Source organism: Scleropages formosus, chromosome 18, assembly GCF_900964775.1.
Source record: "Scleropages formosus chromosome 18, fSclFor1.1, whole genome shotgun sequence".
Lineage (NCBI taxonomy): Eukaryota > Metazoa > Chordata > Actinopteri > Osteoglossiformes > Osteoglossidae > Scleropages > Scleropages formosus.
In genome coordinates, this window is record NC_041823.1 from 12,545,024 (window position 1) to 12,562,660 (window position 17,637).

The following is a 17,637-nucleotide window of genomic DNA, read 5'->3' on the forward strand; positions in this document are numbered from 1 at the left end:
TGGGTCAACAGCCAAACCTACAGAGTCACTGAAGTAGGTCTGAAACACAGGAACACATACACTATGAACTAGCTAAGGTGCAATGCGGGCAGGCTGGCCTGGTTACACCATGTGCTACTTTCTGAAAGTGGAAACCAGGCACAGTACTTCCCCTCTGCCTGATCACCACGGACCACACTGGGGCTCTGTCCATTAATAACAATGAAACAAAGAGACAAAACCCAATGACGGGGAAAAAAAACTGAGTGAAAGAGAGCGTTATGTTTATAAGTTGAGCAAAACTAATTTAAAAGCTAGTTTCTTTATCATGCAATCAAGTGTAAAGAGTTCCATGGAGATGTTCTAGAATGTGGATGGGCACAGATCCATGGTGATGTTCTAGAATACTAATTAGTGCACCAATGCAAGGGCAGACTTGAGTCAGACCGCGTGAAAGGAAAAACAAGTTATGAGTTCCGCGGGGGTTGACGATACATTATTTCTAGGAATTAAACTTGCATCATTTCAGTGCTAATAAGAGTGCATGTGTCAGTCACAAACCCCAGGCCAGAGAACTTGCACGTTGAGTGTAATAACACCCGCCCACCAACTGTGCGTTGGCCAACAGTGCAACTCAGTGGAGTGCGACCCGCATTTCCACAGCTGTGAACACCCAGAATTCTCATCTGTCCAAAATTAAAAGCAGCAGGATGTAACAAGCCAAATCTACGGACAATCGGACAGGTCTGAAAGTGGGCCTGATGGGAGGAACTGCATCCCTACCTGTAAACTTCCTTCATGGTAATGACTGCAAGCTGCCAACACTGGAGTTCAATTTTTCAATCTACCCATTATCAATAACCACTTGTCCAAGACAGAGTCATGGTGGTTCACAGGATATCCCAGAAGTACAGGGGTTAGTCACAGTACACTCTGGGGGAAAAAAAGCACCACAGGACAAAATTGGGTTTCACCAGAGAACTACATGTATACTTATTCATTCAGCTGACGCTTTTCTCCAAAGCAACTTGCCATTATTTACCCAGCTGAGTAATTTTACTGGAGCAATTCAGGGTAAGTACATTGCTCATAGGTACTACAGCTAGAGGTGGGATTTGAAACTTCAACCTATGGGTCCAAAGGCAGCAGCTCTAACCTCTACACTACAAACCAGAGGCAGAGCTGAGACACAGAAATGGAGGTGCCTGACAGAGAGAAAACAGGAGGGATATCCTGATCTCAATTTTTTACTTTCTTTTGTGTTTTCTCAAGGGCCAACTAAGGCAAAAAAAAAAAAAAAAAGCTGTTTTCAAGCAACAGAAAGCATTCTACAGGCCCAGAACAGGAAAGGCATGCCACAGCTGGAGTAAAAACCTAAAAAGCAAAGCCACACAAATAAAACAAAAATAAAAAAGTTAAGATGAGGATACACAGCTTGCATTAGATCACCCATATCATATTTAGCATTATAGTTAACAAATACAACTAGTTATCACCAATAAAATGTTCAGCAACTTACAGTTATGTAGCTATTTATATAGATGAACAAAATTTACTGGATCAATTCAGGGCAGACACCTTGATCAAAGGGCAATACAGCAGAACCAAGATTTGAACTTGGGTCTTCTGACTGGAAGCTGATTCCTCTAACCACTATGCTATCTGCTTACCTACATCTTTTTTGGAATAACACAGAGGACAATGAAAACGTCATCTTCATTATCATGGCCACAGACATGCTGTAATGGTTTAACTGCTACTGTACATGCTGCAGAAGTGATTCCATAGTAAACACACAGCAGCTCATGAACTGCCAGAGAATCCCTAACAAAGGGAGAGGCATAAACTGCTTTTTAAGAAAGGGGGGGGGGGGGAAATCCATGCTATACATGTGACAAGCTGCAGAAAAATCATTATGTAACTACAGCATCAACAGGTAGTTCCCATCCTCCATCCCACCTACTAACCAGAACCCTCCACCTCCTTGTGCATTTGCTTTTCCCACCCTGTTTTTACTGCACTTACCATGTCATGAATTACAACTTTCCAATACAGGATGACAGTAGTAATTATACTGTTATGCAACACTGAATGATTTCATCCAATCATTCTGAGCATGATTAAATGTTTTAAATTTGATTACACTCCGCAAAGGCAGCCATTACAACAGCATGTGTTGGACAGCCTAAACCTTGCGTTCCATCTGTGGCGCTCCTAAAAATAGGTCGAGCCCCAAATGACCTGGTGACCTCTAATGACCTCAACCTCATCTCTGGCCAAAACGATTGCTCAGCAGGGAGACAACAGCCGTGCTGACATGTTTTCCCAGTCCACACATGTACACATCTAGACATCTGCTCATAAATACACTATTACAGTATTTATTTATTCAAAAAAATTGCCTGAATTCAAAATAGCCATTTGGCCTATGGTGTTATCTATTTATACAGCTGGGTTCTTACGGACAAAGATTCTTACCGAGTTCCTTACTGAACTCAGTATTTGCTGGATTCAAGGCTGCAGCCTTCTGATAATAATAATTAAAAAAAAAAAAAAAAAAGTTTAACACAGCCATACAGTTAGTATCCCACATTAAAATTTTTTATTTGCCAATTTTTAATTCCAGATATAACACAAACAAGTAAATATTAACTCTACTACATAAGTATACATTGTGTTAAATATGACTATGCAGTCAATTCTCGCAGGAAACGTAGACTGAACACCTAGGAGAAAAAGACATCACTTGATCGATACCATCTTTTTGCCTTTGCAAAATCACTACGGTTTACATGGTGCCCCTGAAAATTTAATCCAGTGCATGTAGATCACATCTCAAATGAAAATTTAATCCAATGTATGTAGATCACATCTCAAATCTTATCCTATTAGCCAGTCTATGCACTTCTAAGGTTGCTTGGCACTTAAAGAAAACATGGAAAAAACATTGTTAAATCAGGAGGTCAACTGATTAAATCAAGTATTAAATTGCTGAGGTACAACAAAAAATGTGGCATGCAAGAACAACATGACGAACCCTGGTACACCACACTTCCTGCAACTTCCATTCAGTTCGTGAAATTAAATGTGGCTTTCCTTATCCTTATTTCCTTGGCTCACCCTCTGACATGTTTCAATGCCCTAGGTACCACTACAGCCCTCAATTCCACAATTTAGCAGGCTCGCTTAAGAAAAGTGTGCAGTCACCAAGGCTGGATTCTACAACAGGAGAGTACGACATAGTTGCACTTTGTGTACCACAGTACACCGTGGGTGTCCTGTCTCTGTGCTTCCCAAAGAAGACAACACATACAGTAGTGCTGAAGCTTAAGACAACCACTGAAACTGAGGACACCTCTTTGGATAAATGCGAGAAGCTGGACACAAAATTGACATTTTGCAAAACGTTAGACAGGACAGGCAGGGTAAGATGGAGAACCTGATCAAATACCACATTTGACAAAAACAAGGGCCCTGTGGGATCATATGAAAAACTATACCCAAAATTCTCAAGCAAATAAAATTCATCCAACTTTGACCCACTTCTCAACCAACAATGTCCTAGAAACCTTACTGACAAAACATTAACCTTTGCAAAGTGCTAGATTTGAGTCCTTTCAGTCAGTTAAATGTAAATAAACAGGGAATAGGCAGTTTTACACACACCCACACACAAACTTCTGTTGAAAAGAAAAGACAAATGCTACAGAATCTCAAGAACACCGTGTCCTACAGAGATGAGAGATCCTGGGATGATACATAGGAATGAGGCATCGGCCTCCTGGCAGCCTGGTCACACTTCCATGCTGGGAGTAGAGGTGAGTTCTCAGCAGTATTCAGTCTTGCTCTGCTACCAGCTGTTAGTCATGCAATTTCCTTTTGAATGAATACAGCTTTCCTTCAAAAGTAACAAGGACGTATGAGACAAACATGGTAAAAGGTAGTCGAGTAAATAAAATTCTGCAGAATGTTTAGTGCACTGCTCGCAGAAACAGCGAATGAGGCAGGATACTTCTGGACAGGACACCACGCCATAACAAATCAAATAGACACACTCAATCACTCACATATTTGTGCACTAATGGCAATATAGAGTCATCTGAAATGTGTTTAGACTGGAGGAGATCTGTACAAATACAGGAAGAAAACAATAGCCTCAAAGACTAAGTCGTGCTGGCAAACTGATATCCATACCAAGTAAAATAGCCTACTGTAGATTGCCTATAAGTTATACAATTTAAGCTTATAAAAACATGTGCTGGAGCAAATAGAATAGTGCCTGAAGAGCTTCATCTCAAATGCTCAATCTTACTTTTCATGCGTTATGACATACAAACTTCTACAGGCATAAAAAAAAGCAAACCTTTATTGAATACTTCAGGAGTCCATTATCACACAATTCAGTTTACTATAACTGAAAGCTGAAGCATCTATTTATCTCATACCCTCCTGGAATACATTTTTTAGTACATTTCAGAAATTTCTTTGTTTTACTGCTAAACTCCAACACCACCATGGATCTTTAAAAGACTATTTCAAGCATCAGTAAGATAAGTCATGCTGCCATTGTGATCACATTTGCAAAATGTAAAAAATGGAACTCAAGCAGCCATCGACTACAGTGTTTACTGTTCTTCTAGCAGGGATTCAATTCATTGTATGGCAGATTATGGTGTAGGCAACTACTGATAAGTAAACATCATGGTATGTTTCTGCTTTGCAGAAGTAATTGTTTATGTGTAGACATACCCCTAGACTGGTCTCCGTTACCTGGCTGCTGTATGTCCAGATCAGCAAGTGAAGCAGCTCACACTGTCTATTATGAGCACTTTCATAAGTGCATTAAAACCAAGAGGATACAACTCTGACAACTGGAGTCCCCCCAACTAAAAACTAGCATCTGCCTCTTTAGTAGCTGCAGAACAACTGGAAAGGCCCACTGCTTTATAAGGTATCAGCAGAGAGAATAAATCACAACAGCAATAATCTTACAAATGAGAAAAATATGAACACAAATGGGGGGCACAGTGGCACAGCAGGTTTGGCTTGTCCCTGCTCTCTGGCAGGTCTGGAGTTTGAGTCCTGCTTGGGGTGCCTTGCAGTGGACTGGCATCCCATCCTGGGTGAGTCCCCTCCCCCTCCAGCCTTATGCCCTGTTGCCAGGTTAGGCTCCGGTTCACCGTGACCCCACTTGGGGACATGCAGTTTCAGACAACGTGTGTGTGTGTGTGTGTGTGTGTGTGTGAGAGAGAGAGAAAACAAATGCATAAGTGGTACATCTTGATATTAAGAAAATTTACATAATTCTATAAAGAAACCACACCATATAGTTAATCTTTCCAACAAGTAACCCAACAAAATGACTTGCTTCCAGTAAACAGGTTTTAGTATGAAATATCCCCAACACCTATTTTACATGGAGCCTAAATAAACTTAATAAATTTTATGAAATGAAAGATTCAACCACTCTAGGATTTAGCAAAAGGCTCCCACTCTCTTTAAAAAATGTGAACATGGCCTGGTGCATATATTTAAAAAGTAAACACTGGTTGACGACTAGTAATGGGAGTTATTCAATTTAAAAAACCACGCTGTATACCCGTTTTTCAGACACAAATTAATCCCAACTTTGTACTAAACTGCCCACAGGGATACTTCACTGAAACTTGAAAGGCTTAACTGTCTAAAACAAGTCCTACAAGTAATATTTTATGCCACAGTGTGAAATATTTAGGGACTATTAATTAATATTCTCAAATAATTCGACTGATTCTGACATTACAACACCGCTGTAAAGTCAACATCAAAAATCGTATCAACTGTCGGTTTGTCGCACCCCGTTCGCAAGTAACTCGGTGCCGCTTCAACCGTCTCCATTTCCAACTTTAACCGTCAGCACGCGTGACAAAGGTAACGGATCCGCCGGTCACGAGGCACCGAGGGCGTGCTACCTGTCCTCGCGCCGCACACACAGTAACGGCTCAAGCGGAGCCAGAGTCCCGCCTCGCAGCTTCGCGCGCTGCCTCAAGCGCCGCTGCTCCGCCTCAGCAAACATCCCCTTCAGCGCTGAATCACTGAAATTTATTAAGCATTTGAGTTTTGTCCTAATTTTAGAACGTTATTTTACTTCGAAGTCATGTCATCTAGCTACACACGACCGGGGAACCCACATGGCTTCACCGAAAGTCAAGCTAACCGTAGCGAAACGTAGTTCTAAAACAAAAATGTACAAAAATCGTGCTAATTCGCAACTGTGTGACCGACTGTCCACGTCCTCACTAATTCAGAACGTTCATGTAACCCCGCGAATGTCGCCAACTAACTTCGGGGCTCAGGCACGGGGGTTGTTGCCCAAAGTTCCAGCCAGCGCGGGTGAACGGCTCGCTGCTGACACGCGTCTCGAAGCTCCGATCCGCAGACACCGGGCTCAGCCCACAGGCGCCGGCGGAGGAGTTTTAAAAAAAAAAAAAAAAAAACCCGTCGGCGGAGTGTGCGCCGGGACTGTGTTATTAACTGGAAAAGGGTCGCGTTAAACACTGACACGTGCGGCCATTTTTGTTTCCACAATCAAGAACACATGGGGACGAAGCTCTGGCGTAAAACCAAATTACCCGGAGTGTTTCTTCCGCTGTCCTTAACACACGCGACTTAACAGTGAGAAACAGCAAGCGCTCTTCACAAACCCGCCTCGCTGTGTCAAGCGCCCAGGCATTCCTTGTCCGCCGCTACGGTTCGAGCAGCACACACAATCATCATGTAGTTAGCTGGATGGCCGTTTTTACCCGCTTATACGGCAAGTTAGCTGGCCGTACAATGGAGAGGAGGGTTAGTCTCGTTTATCAAAGCCAACTGTCAAATGGACAATCACAGCATGTTAATACAGACCAACTTACCTAGCTAGTTAACTAGCTAATATAGTTGTGGCCCCGCTATCGCCCGTCCAGCGTTTAAATGCCCCGACAGCACGGTCGACAGAGGATGCGCAGGTAACTATCCGCGCGCTCAATGTCAATCAAGTCACTAAGATCCGCCCCCTTAGGTGACGTAGGAGAGCAGAAGCCGCGGGGAAGCGGTACGGCTGCTTTCCAGGGTTTTCTGAGTCTTTTCAGAATTCATTGTAGTTCAGTATTGCAACGGTATTTCTAATATTAGTGCTTGATTGCATCTACTCGAAAGACTCTTCTACTTGACAAAAAGAGAAACATTGAGATCTGTCACAATATTTTTTTTATTTTGTTGATTAGGACTGGTTTTGAAAGCTGTTGAATACCCGAAAGTTTGTTATTTGCAAAATCGTGTGTTGGCAATATGAAGATCTTCAGATATGAGGAGGGCAAAGGGACACTATAAAATCGTAATGATTTATTTGTGTTAGGGTAATACTGACAAAAACAGGATAATGGTTTCATTTGTCCTATTCAATTTCATTTACACATCAATGCTATCAAGCACACTGATAATAATCATTCATGATGACGTTATATTTTAGCAGACAATAACAAAAAAAAGTGTAAAAGTGGAATCATTCAAGTTGGACAATGAAACAAAATTGACTTTCTAAGACAATAAAACAACAGGTCACAAGGGGATTGTGGGGTAGTTACATTATGTACTGTGTTTCCCCTGCAATTATAATACATTCTTCTGGGCACTGCACTTCACACATTATACTGGAACTGGCTCACTGTTCTTTAGTTTGGATTCCTCTTGCAATCAAACCTAATTGCGCAGTCGAATGTCCTTCATGGAATGTTTCTGAATTAGTAGTCGACTTTGTTCAGGGCTTGCGGAAAGTTTCAGATTACAGACATACTACAAGTTCTGTGTTTATAAATTATTCCTTGTTATCAGATGTAATAAATTGGGTAAAATAGGATGGAAAATCCAGTTTAAGTCTGTAATACTTAGAAAATATGGTAAACTGGTTAGTTCAACTGCTTTGTTGCTATTGTACATTTTTTGGTGCACTCCAGATAAAATGTGCTGGCGTAGTATAGTATAGTATTTCAATGATGAGATTACAAGCAGTGTAATGTAATCTTTTCTTAGTCCATGAATAAAGGGCAGTTTAGATCGTGACACTGCAGTGCACACAGGCTTTCATTGCACATGCTGCTAGGTACGGCTGGCACTGGGACCAATTTCCATTCAGCTGCTTTCTGCTGTCAGTCACCTCCTGTCCATATTCAATGTCACTTTCATGTTCTACAACTGAATAATTCATTCAGGTTCAAGAAGAGAAGTAAAACTTGTTGTTAATAGAGGAACAGTGTTACCACTTCTCATTCCTGTCTGCTCTTAAGTCCAGACTATCTTCTGTTTTCTAGTGTAATTATCATCACTACATGCAGCAGTTTGAAATAACAATGATCACAATGCAAATGTCAGCATTAGCATCAATTGATTAATACATTGCATGCTTACCGTTAATGGTTCTCTAACATGGCAAATCTTTTTGTTTGAAAATATGTCATAATGTGACAAAAACAAAAGTGTAAGGCTACTTATATGTATACTGTAAATCTGCACAAGTTTGTATCCAGACAGTTACATTTTCAGGAAAAATGTTACTATAGAATATAAATAACTGAATAAACTCAATAAAGTCATATTTTTACATGCCTTCTGCATATTACTGACCTATGGCAGACTGTTGTATTCCACTGAAGAATACTGGGTTTCAGATACAACACTGAGTTTAAATCCCACTGATACATCTACTAACAGCCTGGTGAACACTTGTTATTAGTGTAGTAACATCCAAGTGAAGGTTTATGTTTCAAGTAAAAATGTCCAATTTCTGTTTCCATTTGCAGAAGCAGTGCTGGTGTTCTGTGGGAATTGTCAAAAGCAACCACCTGGGAAAGATTTCTGGGAAACTATTAGAGCAGATCCTTAAATAATGAATTTTAATAGCACAAATTCACTGTACAAAAAACATTTTGTTCACATATAATTGCCAGAGACAAGGTAATTTCAATAAATGCAAACAAAGAATGGCATAGAAATACACTTCTGTAAATGCCGGAGCATTATGAACAATAATAGCTGCTAAACCAGAGGGCAACTGAACTTGACCTATCATTGGGTCTTCTGTGTTGAGAGGTGTAACATAGAATAGGCTTTGCTGATCTCACCATGCCAGAGGTTCATTGTACCTACAGGTACAAAGAGAAAACACAGGTTAAAAGTAAGAGCCATTAAGAACACCTTGGTACAGGACTGATTTCAGATGCCTTTAGATTTCTCATTTATTTGTTGATCCAAAATGATTCACAACTCCGAGTACACACACACACACACACACGCTGTCTAAACTGCTTGTCCCATACAGGGTCACGGGGAGCCGGAGCCTAACTCAGGGCATAAGGCTGGAGGGGGAGGGGATACACCCAGGACGGGACGCCAGTCCGTCGCAAGGCACCCCAAGCAGGACTTGAACCCCAGACCCACCAGAGAGCAGGACCTGGTCCAAGCCACTGCGCCACTGTGCCCCCACTTCAACTCAAAATAAACGAGTGCATTTCATCAACAGTTGGAGAGATACGGATAGAGACATGTGATCCACAAAGTGCAGTCAATTAGTCGAGTACCACAGTTTTCCCACCGCACATTACATGAATAGTCGCATTTAAAATTGATAGAGAGAATTTTTTAACAGATAAATTAGTGAAGGTTTATGAAGCAGGCAGGAGATCAGGAAAGGGTAGAAAAGAGATGCGTTTTTGAGACACTTTCAGTATTCGACTGCTTTCAGTATTGGCGACAAAAATTGAGAGATCACGCCATATTAACTCTTCTTATGTGTATGTGTTTGAACACAATGTATTACTAAACTTGCCAGAATGTTTTTTAGCCTACAAATACATAGGAACTCCTGAAACATAAACCTTGTGATGTTGTTGTTGTTCCATGCAAGAAATTTCCTTTTACACACTGATCATTAAAAAAATGTGCAAAACTTGTTGCAATTATCACAAAATTTTATGGTTTGACTTATTGTTGAGCTGGAGTTAAAAACTGTTTATTGCACTGAGGTCAGAGTCAACGTGACATGCAGAAATTCAGAAAAACAAATGTGTGTCTGTTTAATGAACGTATCAAAGAGTACCAAGGGCACAAGACTGAACTATGACACTTGACTTTTGACAAAGAGAATTCCTTAGCAAGTGTTTAGCTATCCTCACCCTCATTAACCCTCCCCCCACACTAGCTGAAGCCGCTTGTCCCAAGGAGGGTCACGGCAAGCCAGAGCCTCACCTGGCAACACTGGATGTAAGGCTGGAGGGGGAGGGGACACACCCAGGATGGGACACCAGTCCATCGGAAGGCACCCCAAGCAGGATTGAACCCCAGACCCACCGGAGAGTAGCACCTGGCCAAAGCCGCTGTGCCACCACACCCCCAGTTTACCCCCATTCACCCCCCATTCACTCCCTTGTGACTGCCATCCAGGAAGGTCCTTACCTCCACTGAGGAATGTTCTCTGCACTGTCCCTCAATGCCAGGTCACTGAACAGGGAGTCTGCTCTCGACCTTTTTCCATATCTATGGGTTTGAAGTCAGATTACGTGTAAATCCCTCTTTCAATTTATATGCCAATGAACTCTTATTTCCCTTAGCGACAGTCTTTAGGATGACTAACCTTATTAAAAAAATATATTTACATCACTATATTTATGCACACAGTATTGTGTAATTTCAAGACTTACATAATTCATTGACCATTCACCGTTTAAACTCGAATATAAGATGAAGAATAGAGTTGTAAAGGAACATACAACGTATTGCTTGCTGAATATCAGCCCACCTTTGTCGCGTGATGAGGTTGATGTAGTGCCTGAGCGCGGAGTAATACTTTTCAAGGTCTTCCGGTCCCGCGTTTTCTCCGGGGCTCACCGGCTTCGACGGGTATCCGTCCGCCAGCATTGTGATACAGCAGAGCGCGCAGAGAGCCGCGAGGCCGAGCCGCATGTTCAGGAGAGCGCGCATCTCTGGACGCACAGAGACACACTGAGGGACACCCAGAAATAGATTTTTATTAATGAAACATATCGCCACCACTTCCTGGTTTATCTTTAACACACTAAGCTACAGATTACTTTATTTTACAAAGTCTAGCAGGTGTAAGAGATCCTTTTATCCCGTCCATTAGCATTAATAATTAATATAAAATACCTTAAATCATGAGTCATCTTAAGATAGTCAATTTTGCAGTTCACACATAGACTGAAGTATAATTAGACACATTTCAACATTAAAATACAATTCTCAGACTGCAGTAACTTTAGGCCACAAGAATTTTATTTTTTACACTATATATATATATAAAAAGTGGTTTGGCGAAAATGTTAATAAAATAAGTCCGTACAAAGTACGAAGCCGATGATGTACTTTGTACATACATACTTTCACTTTGTACTATACTTTGTACATACTCTGTGCTAGATGGCAGGAGCGAGGAGGGATTATTATTATTGACACACTAAAGCCAAATAGAAACTGTTTGGGCCAGTCACTAATGGAAAAATAAACGAACAATAAATGTCAAAAATATAACAGAGATTTGTGCACAAATATACATCCACAAAATTTGCTAGAAAATGCAAGGATGTGTTCTGAGTAATAACGGATTGGCCCTCTCTGTCCAACAGTTTTTAATTCCATAACTTACTTAGCAAATTAATTCTGCAACTAAACTTTGATCACTGGAATAAATATTATATCTGCAAAATCCTAGAATTAAACCATTATTCATATTATTCCGTTCAGTAACTAATCGTCAATGCCCTAGTAAATGTATTTCCAGCCAGTGTATTATTTCGGTACCAGTTTCGACGTCCGCGATTCATGGATGAGTGTTAACACAAATACATAACAGTTGGACTGAGGCGAGAATAAAGCTGCAAATGTATAACCAGTAGGGACTCTTATTACCGAAACTCTCACGTGGGTTTTTTTTTTTTTTTAGTTATTTACACGAAGAAGGTGCGACGCACACAAACAAAGTTTGAGAGAAGCCGTAGGTGTGGTCACCCCTTCCTCCCGCGCGCGCTCCTCCGCGGCTCAGCCGGTTCAAACTCGTTCCACGTGAAACTTAAGTTTGCGAACATCTGGAACAATCGACGAGGGATCGTGTTAAAGCAAGGCAACGCAAGTAAATGTACTCACGTGTGTTTCTGAGGAGGACTGCAGCCGTTCCCAGATCCTCGTGTCCGCAAGTCTCCCCCGTGCTCTGCGAGCTGTCTGTGACGAGTCTCTGCCATTCCAGTGAATATATATAGTGCGCAGGGCGCGCGCCGCCGCGTGACCTGACGGAATGCAATACATCGCGGAGGGTGTGCAGTACCATCTTCTTCGCCTTAGGCAATGAACTGTTTCGGTGCTATTTGGAATGGTTTAGTGGTCATCACCATCATCATCATCATCATCATCATCATTATTATTATTATTGAGAGTGTGTTCCACTGATGTATGGATGACTGACCCATTGTAAGTAGTGTACAATACTAGCAGTGTAAGTCACCTGTATAGGCTGGTAACACTACATAGTGTTTATTGGAAGTTGCTTTGGAGAAAAGCATCTGCTAAATGAATAACTGTAAATTTATTATTATTATTATTATTATTATTATTATTATTATTGGATTTCACAGCTTTTCAGTTGGTATTAAAACTATATCTGCTCAAGAGACCAATTGAGAGAAAGTATAGCTGAAGATCTTGGTAGGGTTAGATTCCAGGATTTAGGTATAATTATGGTTAGGGTTGGCTGGTCAAGAGCAGCCCAAAGGAAAATACCTAGTTATTAATCACACGATGGATACAATGCATATCTCCGCTTGTTTTTGTAAAATAGTGATGGGGATGCAAACAGTTGTCAATTTTTTTTGTCCTGCAAAGTTACCAGCACTCTCAGAGAGATTAGAATAATGGATGGTCTTAAACAATAAACACAGCGAAAACAACGATGCTTCAGACAGAACAAATAAGAGTGACGGCAGACTTGCAGCATCATCAAAGTGTTGTCTTCAAAGTACATTTGAAGGCGTTTGCCACAGAACTAAAATAAATGTGGTCAGTAAGATAGGCTTACCACCTGCTGGAGCTCTCCCAGTAATGGTGCTTTCTAAGTTCTCTGCTCAGATGAAATTATTTTAACTGTGAACAGGGAGTAAAAAAATGTTCCGTTCAAAAAGAACAATTTATACTGTTGCTTTTCAAAATATCTCTTCATTATTTTTTGACTGGTAAAACCAGTGGAAAACATCACTAATTCCAAGAAATATAATTCTGGGCAAACTGAAAGCAGCTTGTCTGAATGCATAGACATGGTTTATATTTTGCAATAACAGAGTTGCATTTAGGCCTACTGCTTTGGAAGGGGTACAGTTTTATGGCAACACATTTATATTCGTACCAGTATTGTCTTTAGAAAGAAATTTTTTCAGTCCATAGGTAAAATTTTGTAATAGCAAACATATATTTGTTTTCACTGTAACAACTGGACACAATTTAGTTTGTCTGTGATAACACATTACAGTAAAAAAAAAAAACTATAATGCAGGTTTTTCAAAATACGTTTAAATATGATTTTTTTCAACATCTCGGTGGTCTGATAATTTTATTAGGTTATGGAGACATAGAAACAAAGCCGTAAAAAGTTGAACTTAAACCTAAATTAAAGTTTGCAACTGTGTAAAGCGGGGTTTACACTTCAGATGAATATTGTACAGTGGAAAAATGGATCCAGTATCGCTTTGCTTCTTCTGTGCTTACAGCAACATATTTAAAAACAATCTACAAAATTCCATAAACAGTAGAACTGGCACATCTATTCAAGTGAGCTTCATCAGGCTACTGTAGTTGTGGCGCATCTCATGCTTTTACAAATATTTTTTTTTCCTTAAATGAATGTTTATTAAAAGATAAGAAAATGTTTACCTGTAAAATATAAATGTGAATAAATAATCCTTATAATCTCTTAAGTACTCTTGATATCAACTGTCTTCTACTTGGCTACAACCCATTTTCAAAATTGCCAGGCCTGCTTACAGCTGCTTGGTTTAGCCCTATGTGTTGCTGGATGGGGTAACACACCTTTCCCCGCATTTGATTTTGGTCAAATTTATAGTTGCAGGCTCATACTAATCTTGTTCATTAATTTAAAAAGGCACCTTACAATGTTAGTTTTGTAACTTAAGTGAATTACAATAATTTACCCATTTACACAGAAGAATAATGTTACTGGGCCAGCTGTGGATCAATGCCTTACACAAGGGCACAAGAGCAGAAGGGCTGTAATGAAGAGTTTTGTCCCTCCATATAACTGTCTCACCCTGATTTAATTACCTCTGTAAAACTCGATTTATGGTTGACCAAGAATTTTCATTACAGGGAGATTTTTAACAAAATTTTTCAACCTGGATTTGCCATCATAGCAGGATTTTTATCAGAAATGCTGTGCTATCAGGATATAACTTTAGTTGTATATTTTTATTAGACTGCTTTATGAAACATATACCAAATACACACACACACACACACACACACACACACACACACACACACACACACATTTTCAGAACCGCTTGCCCCACACAGGGTCGCGGGGAACCGGAGCCTACCCGGTAACACAGGGCTGAAGGCCGGAGGGGGAGGGGACACACCCAGGACGGGACGCCAGTCCATCGCAAGGCACCCCAAGCGGGACTCGAACCCCAGACCCACCGGAGCGGTCCAACCCACTGCGCCACCGCACCTCCTATATACCAAATATTTAACATTCATTTTCTGAACTGATAGTAGGTGGTACCAAAAATTTCAATGTTGAGCCAAAAACTAGGATTCTAAGACTAAGATTTTGCCATGAGAGATAATAGATAAGGTTACGGGAATTATATTGCAAGTTAGGGCTGAGTTTACAAAGAACGAGTGCTGTTTATTATCAGTGTGCATTTGAAAAACATAACAGGTTGCATTTGTTTTACTGTTAGTCAAAAACAAAATATAGTTTTGCAATTAAAAGCGTTCAACAAATGTTCAATGTGCATGTGTTTTGGAATGGAAAAGATTAACTGCAAATTATATTTTCATAAAAATATTTCAGCCACAGTAAAATAATACATTATTCTTGCTATACTTAAGCCTGTAAAGCTGTGAATACATAATCCTCCACCAATGAAGAAAGAGTAAAATTGTTAAGAGGATTAAAGAAAGTAGAAAACAAATGAGATTCCATGTGAGTCACTGTAACTCCATGGCAAACACAGCCCAACACCATCTCCAAGGTCCTTGGTATTCTATGGGGAAAAAACCCAGAAGGTACTTTTGTATTTCAGTCCAAATATTCTTAGTGTTTGTAGCTCAGCAGAAGGTGACAACTGCGTTTTCTAAAAAGCTTGTATGTTATTGTGTCAGTGGATGAACTGAACAATGCACCCCATAATGGCTTCTATGCCATAATCATCACTGGATTTTATTTATACTGGTCAGTATGTACTAACATTCCTTACTTCTTCACACATATGATTAATACAATCATAAACATGTATCATTAACCTTAATAACTGAGTTTACAGTTACTGTTCACAAGTTCAGAACGAGGTTGCCAATGTGAAAAGGTCTGATAAGGTAAGGTAAAATGTTGTTTTTAAGGATCCTCATGCTGATCTACCCATTTATTTTGATGGAGCTTCATTTAAAAAAATTCTTAAAATATTAATACATTTTCTCAAGGAACTTAATATGAATCATTCCACATTCCAGTCAAAATTAAAATTAATGATTAAGTTCTAAAATTACATGAGTATGATTAAGTTCTGAGCAAACTTTGCAATATGTCTGATCAAGTGCCAGATAACCCGTGAAAGATAATACTGAAGATGTAAAGAAAGATTTAATTACAGAACTTCAGCATCTTTTATTTTTTTTCTGATTGCATGTGAAACATCTTAAATTTCCATGGGGCTCTGCAGAAAATTGATGCGATTATATTTGGGGATCTGAAGCCTATTTTTTTAATTTTCAGGTTCACAGTATGTTATTATTTGCACCTGTACCTTCCATCGCCACTTCAATGTTGACAAGTTGGCTGAAAATAACATTATTACACTACAAAAAATATCTAAAAAATTAAAAAGCACACCTGGTGTGAAGGAAAATGCAGGAAAAAGAAAATCCTCCGAAGCACCATACCTTGGTCACTCGTGAAGTACGACAGAAAAAACACAAAATATTTTCAAGTCAAAAACTGCAGGAATTTTTAAGCAGAAACTTTTTCAGAGCTGGGAAAGATAAGGAGTCAAACTGAGCTAGAACTCTAAGACAAAAGCCTGCATGCCATTTCATTTTCTTCTCAAACATGTGACACTTAATTCATTATCACAGGCCATTATCTTCAAGCAGGTACTTTCAAAGTGCTTAACTGCACAGAAACCAAGAAAACCCTTTAAACAAGGTTCACTGTAATGAAAATTGATGTTCTGTAATAGTGAATCATTTCAGAAGCCTGGAGAAAACAGGGAATTTGGAGTTCTGTTTTAGCAAAGCCAGTAGGTAGCTAAGGACCCTGATTTATACTTACCTTGAACTGCTCCAGCCAAAAAAAAAAAAAAAAAAAAGTCAGCTTTATAAAAAGGTAAATCCTTGTAAGTAGCTTTACACTCTAAGTACCAGAGTAATATCATTAACAGATACACAGAACAGTTTCCGTTTAATTTTCAAGAGATTAATCTATCTGGGTCTGTGCTGAGGAACACTGAACGGGTGATAAAGTTCTGCGGATGTTAATTTTATTGGCATGGTTTGGTGTCTAAAACTAGCTTGTCAAAGAGAAGAATGAAAAGTGAATTGCAGAGATTTGATACAGGATTTGATTGTTCTTAACTGAGTAAATGATTATGGAAAGTTTGCAGAAACAAGTAAATATGATTCAAAACAACCTGTAATCTTTTTTCCACATTGTAGAAGTACAGTATATAGGCAGAAATGTGTCTATAGTGGGGGCACATCAACCTAATGACACTGTTTACTACGGAAACTGAGTTCTATCAGCCACACACTGTGGGGAAACATCCTTAAAATATAAAAGGAGAGCATGAAAGTTAACTCAGAAGAAATGAACAATACAGATTAGTATTACACACTTGTTCACCTTTCATGAATAATTAAAATAATAAAATCCAACCTTTCATGAGAAATTACTGTGTTTATTTCATTGTAGATTGTGAGACTACCCAGCTGTGTTAATTAAAAAGTGGCAAGAGTTATGCTGTGGTGCAAGGAAAAAAATTCAATCCCTCTACCCAGGAGGGAGAAACTTTAAAAAGAGCAAACTGAAGAATCCCATCACCGCCTGTCTGTTTACCGACTCAGAGTGAATTTAAAATGCTGCTGATGACAAGTGATCGCGGCAGTATGTGAGCATTGCTGGAGACAGGAAGAGACTGCTGAAGAACGGTAGTCTCACTGTGACAATCAAACGTACGGGACTGTTTTTGCATTCTGCACTTGTAACTCATAATAAACACCCCAGAAGACCAATAGTTCTGGAGCTTTGTAGAAACAGCAGGATCATACAGAAGACCAGGATCCAGAGTTAAGGGTCATGAGTGACATTACACCGCTAGTTGCTTTTCGATCCCTATCAAGTATGCT

The 17,637-nt window shown here is 39.8% G+C and overlaps 2 protein-coding genes across 3 annotated transcripts in view; both read right to left on the minus strand.

The window, feature by feature from the left end:
• Positions 1 to 6,951, minus strand: part of pals2a (protein associated with LIN7 2, MAGUK p55 family member a) — a 21,294-nt gene extending 14,343 nt beyond the window's left edge. For both annotated transcript variants that reach the window (XM_018740759.2, XM_018740762.2), the window contains exon 1: positions 6,873 to 6,951. The gene's annotated coding sequence lies outside the window, so the exon portion shown is untranslated. The remainder of the gene's footprint in view (positions 1 to 6,872) is intronic.
• A 1,921-nt stretch (positions 6,952 to 8,872) lies between these two features.
• LOC108927374 (pro-neuropeptide Y-like) lies at positions 8,873 to 12,235 on the minus strand. Its single transcript, XM_018740637.1, has 4 exons — positions 12,151 to 12,235; positions 10,790 to 10,992; positions 10,447 to 10,527; positions 8,873 to 9,137 (listed from the first exon to the last, which is right to left on the minus strand). The coding sequence occupies exons 2-4, from the start codon at positions 10,969 to 10,971 to the stop codon at positions 9,113 to 9,115; spliced, it is 288 nt and encodes a 95-aa protein (XP_018596153.1). The 5' UTR covers positions 10,972 to 10,992; positions 12,151 to 12,235; the 3' UTR covers positions 8,873 to 9,112.
• Positions 12,236 to 17,637: the final 5,402 nt, after the last annotated feature.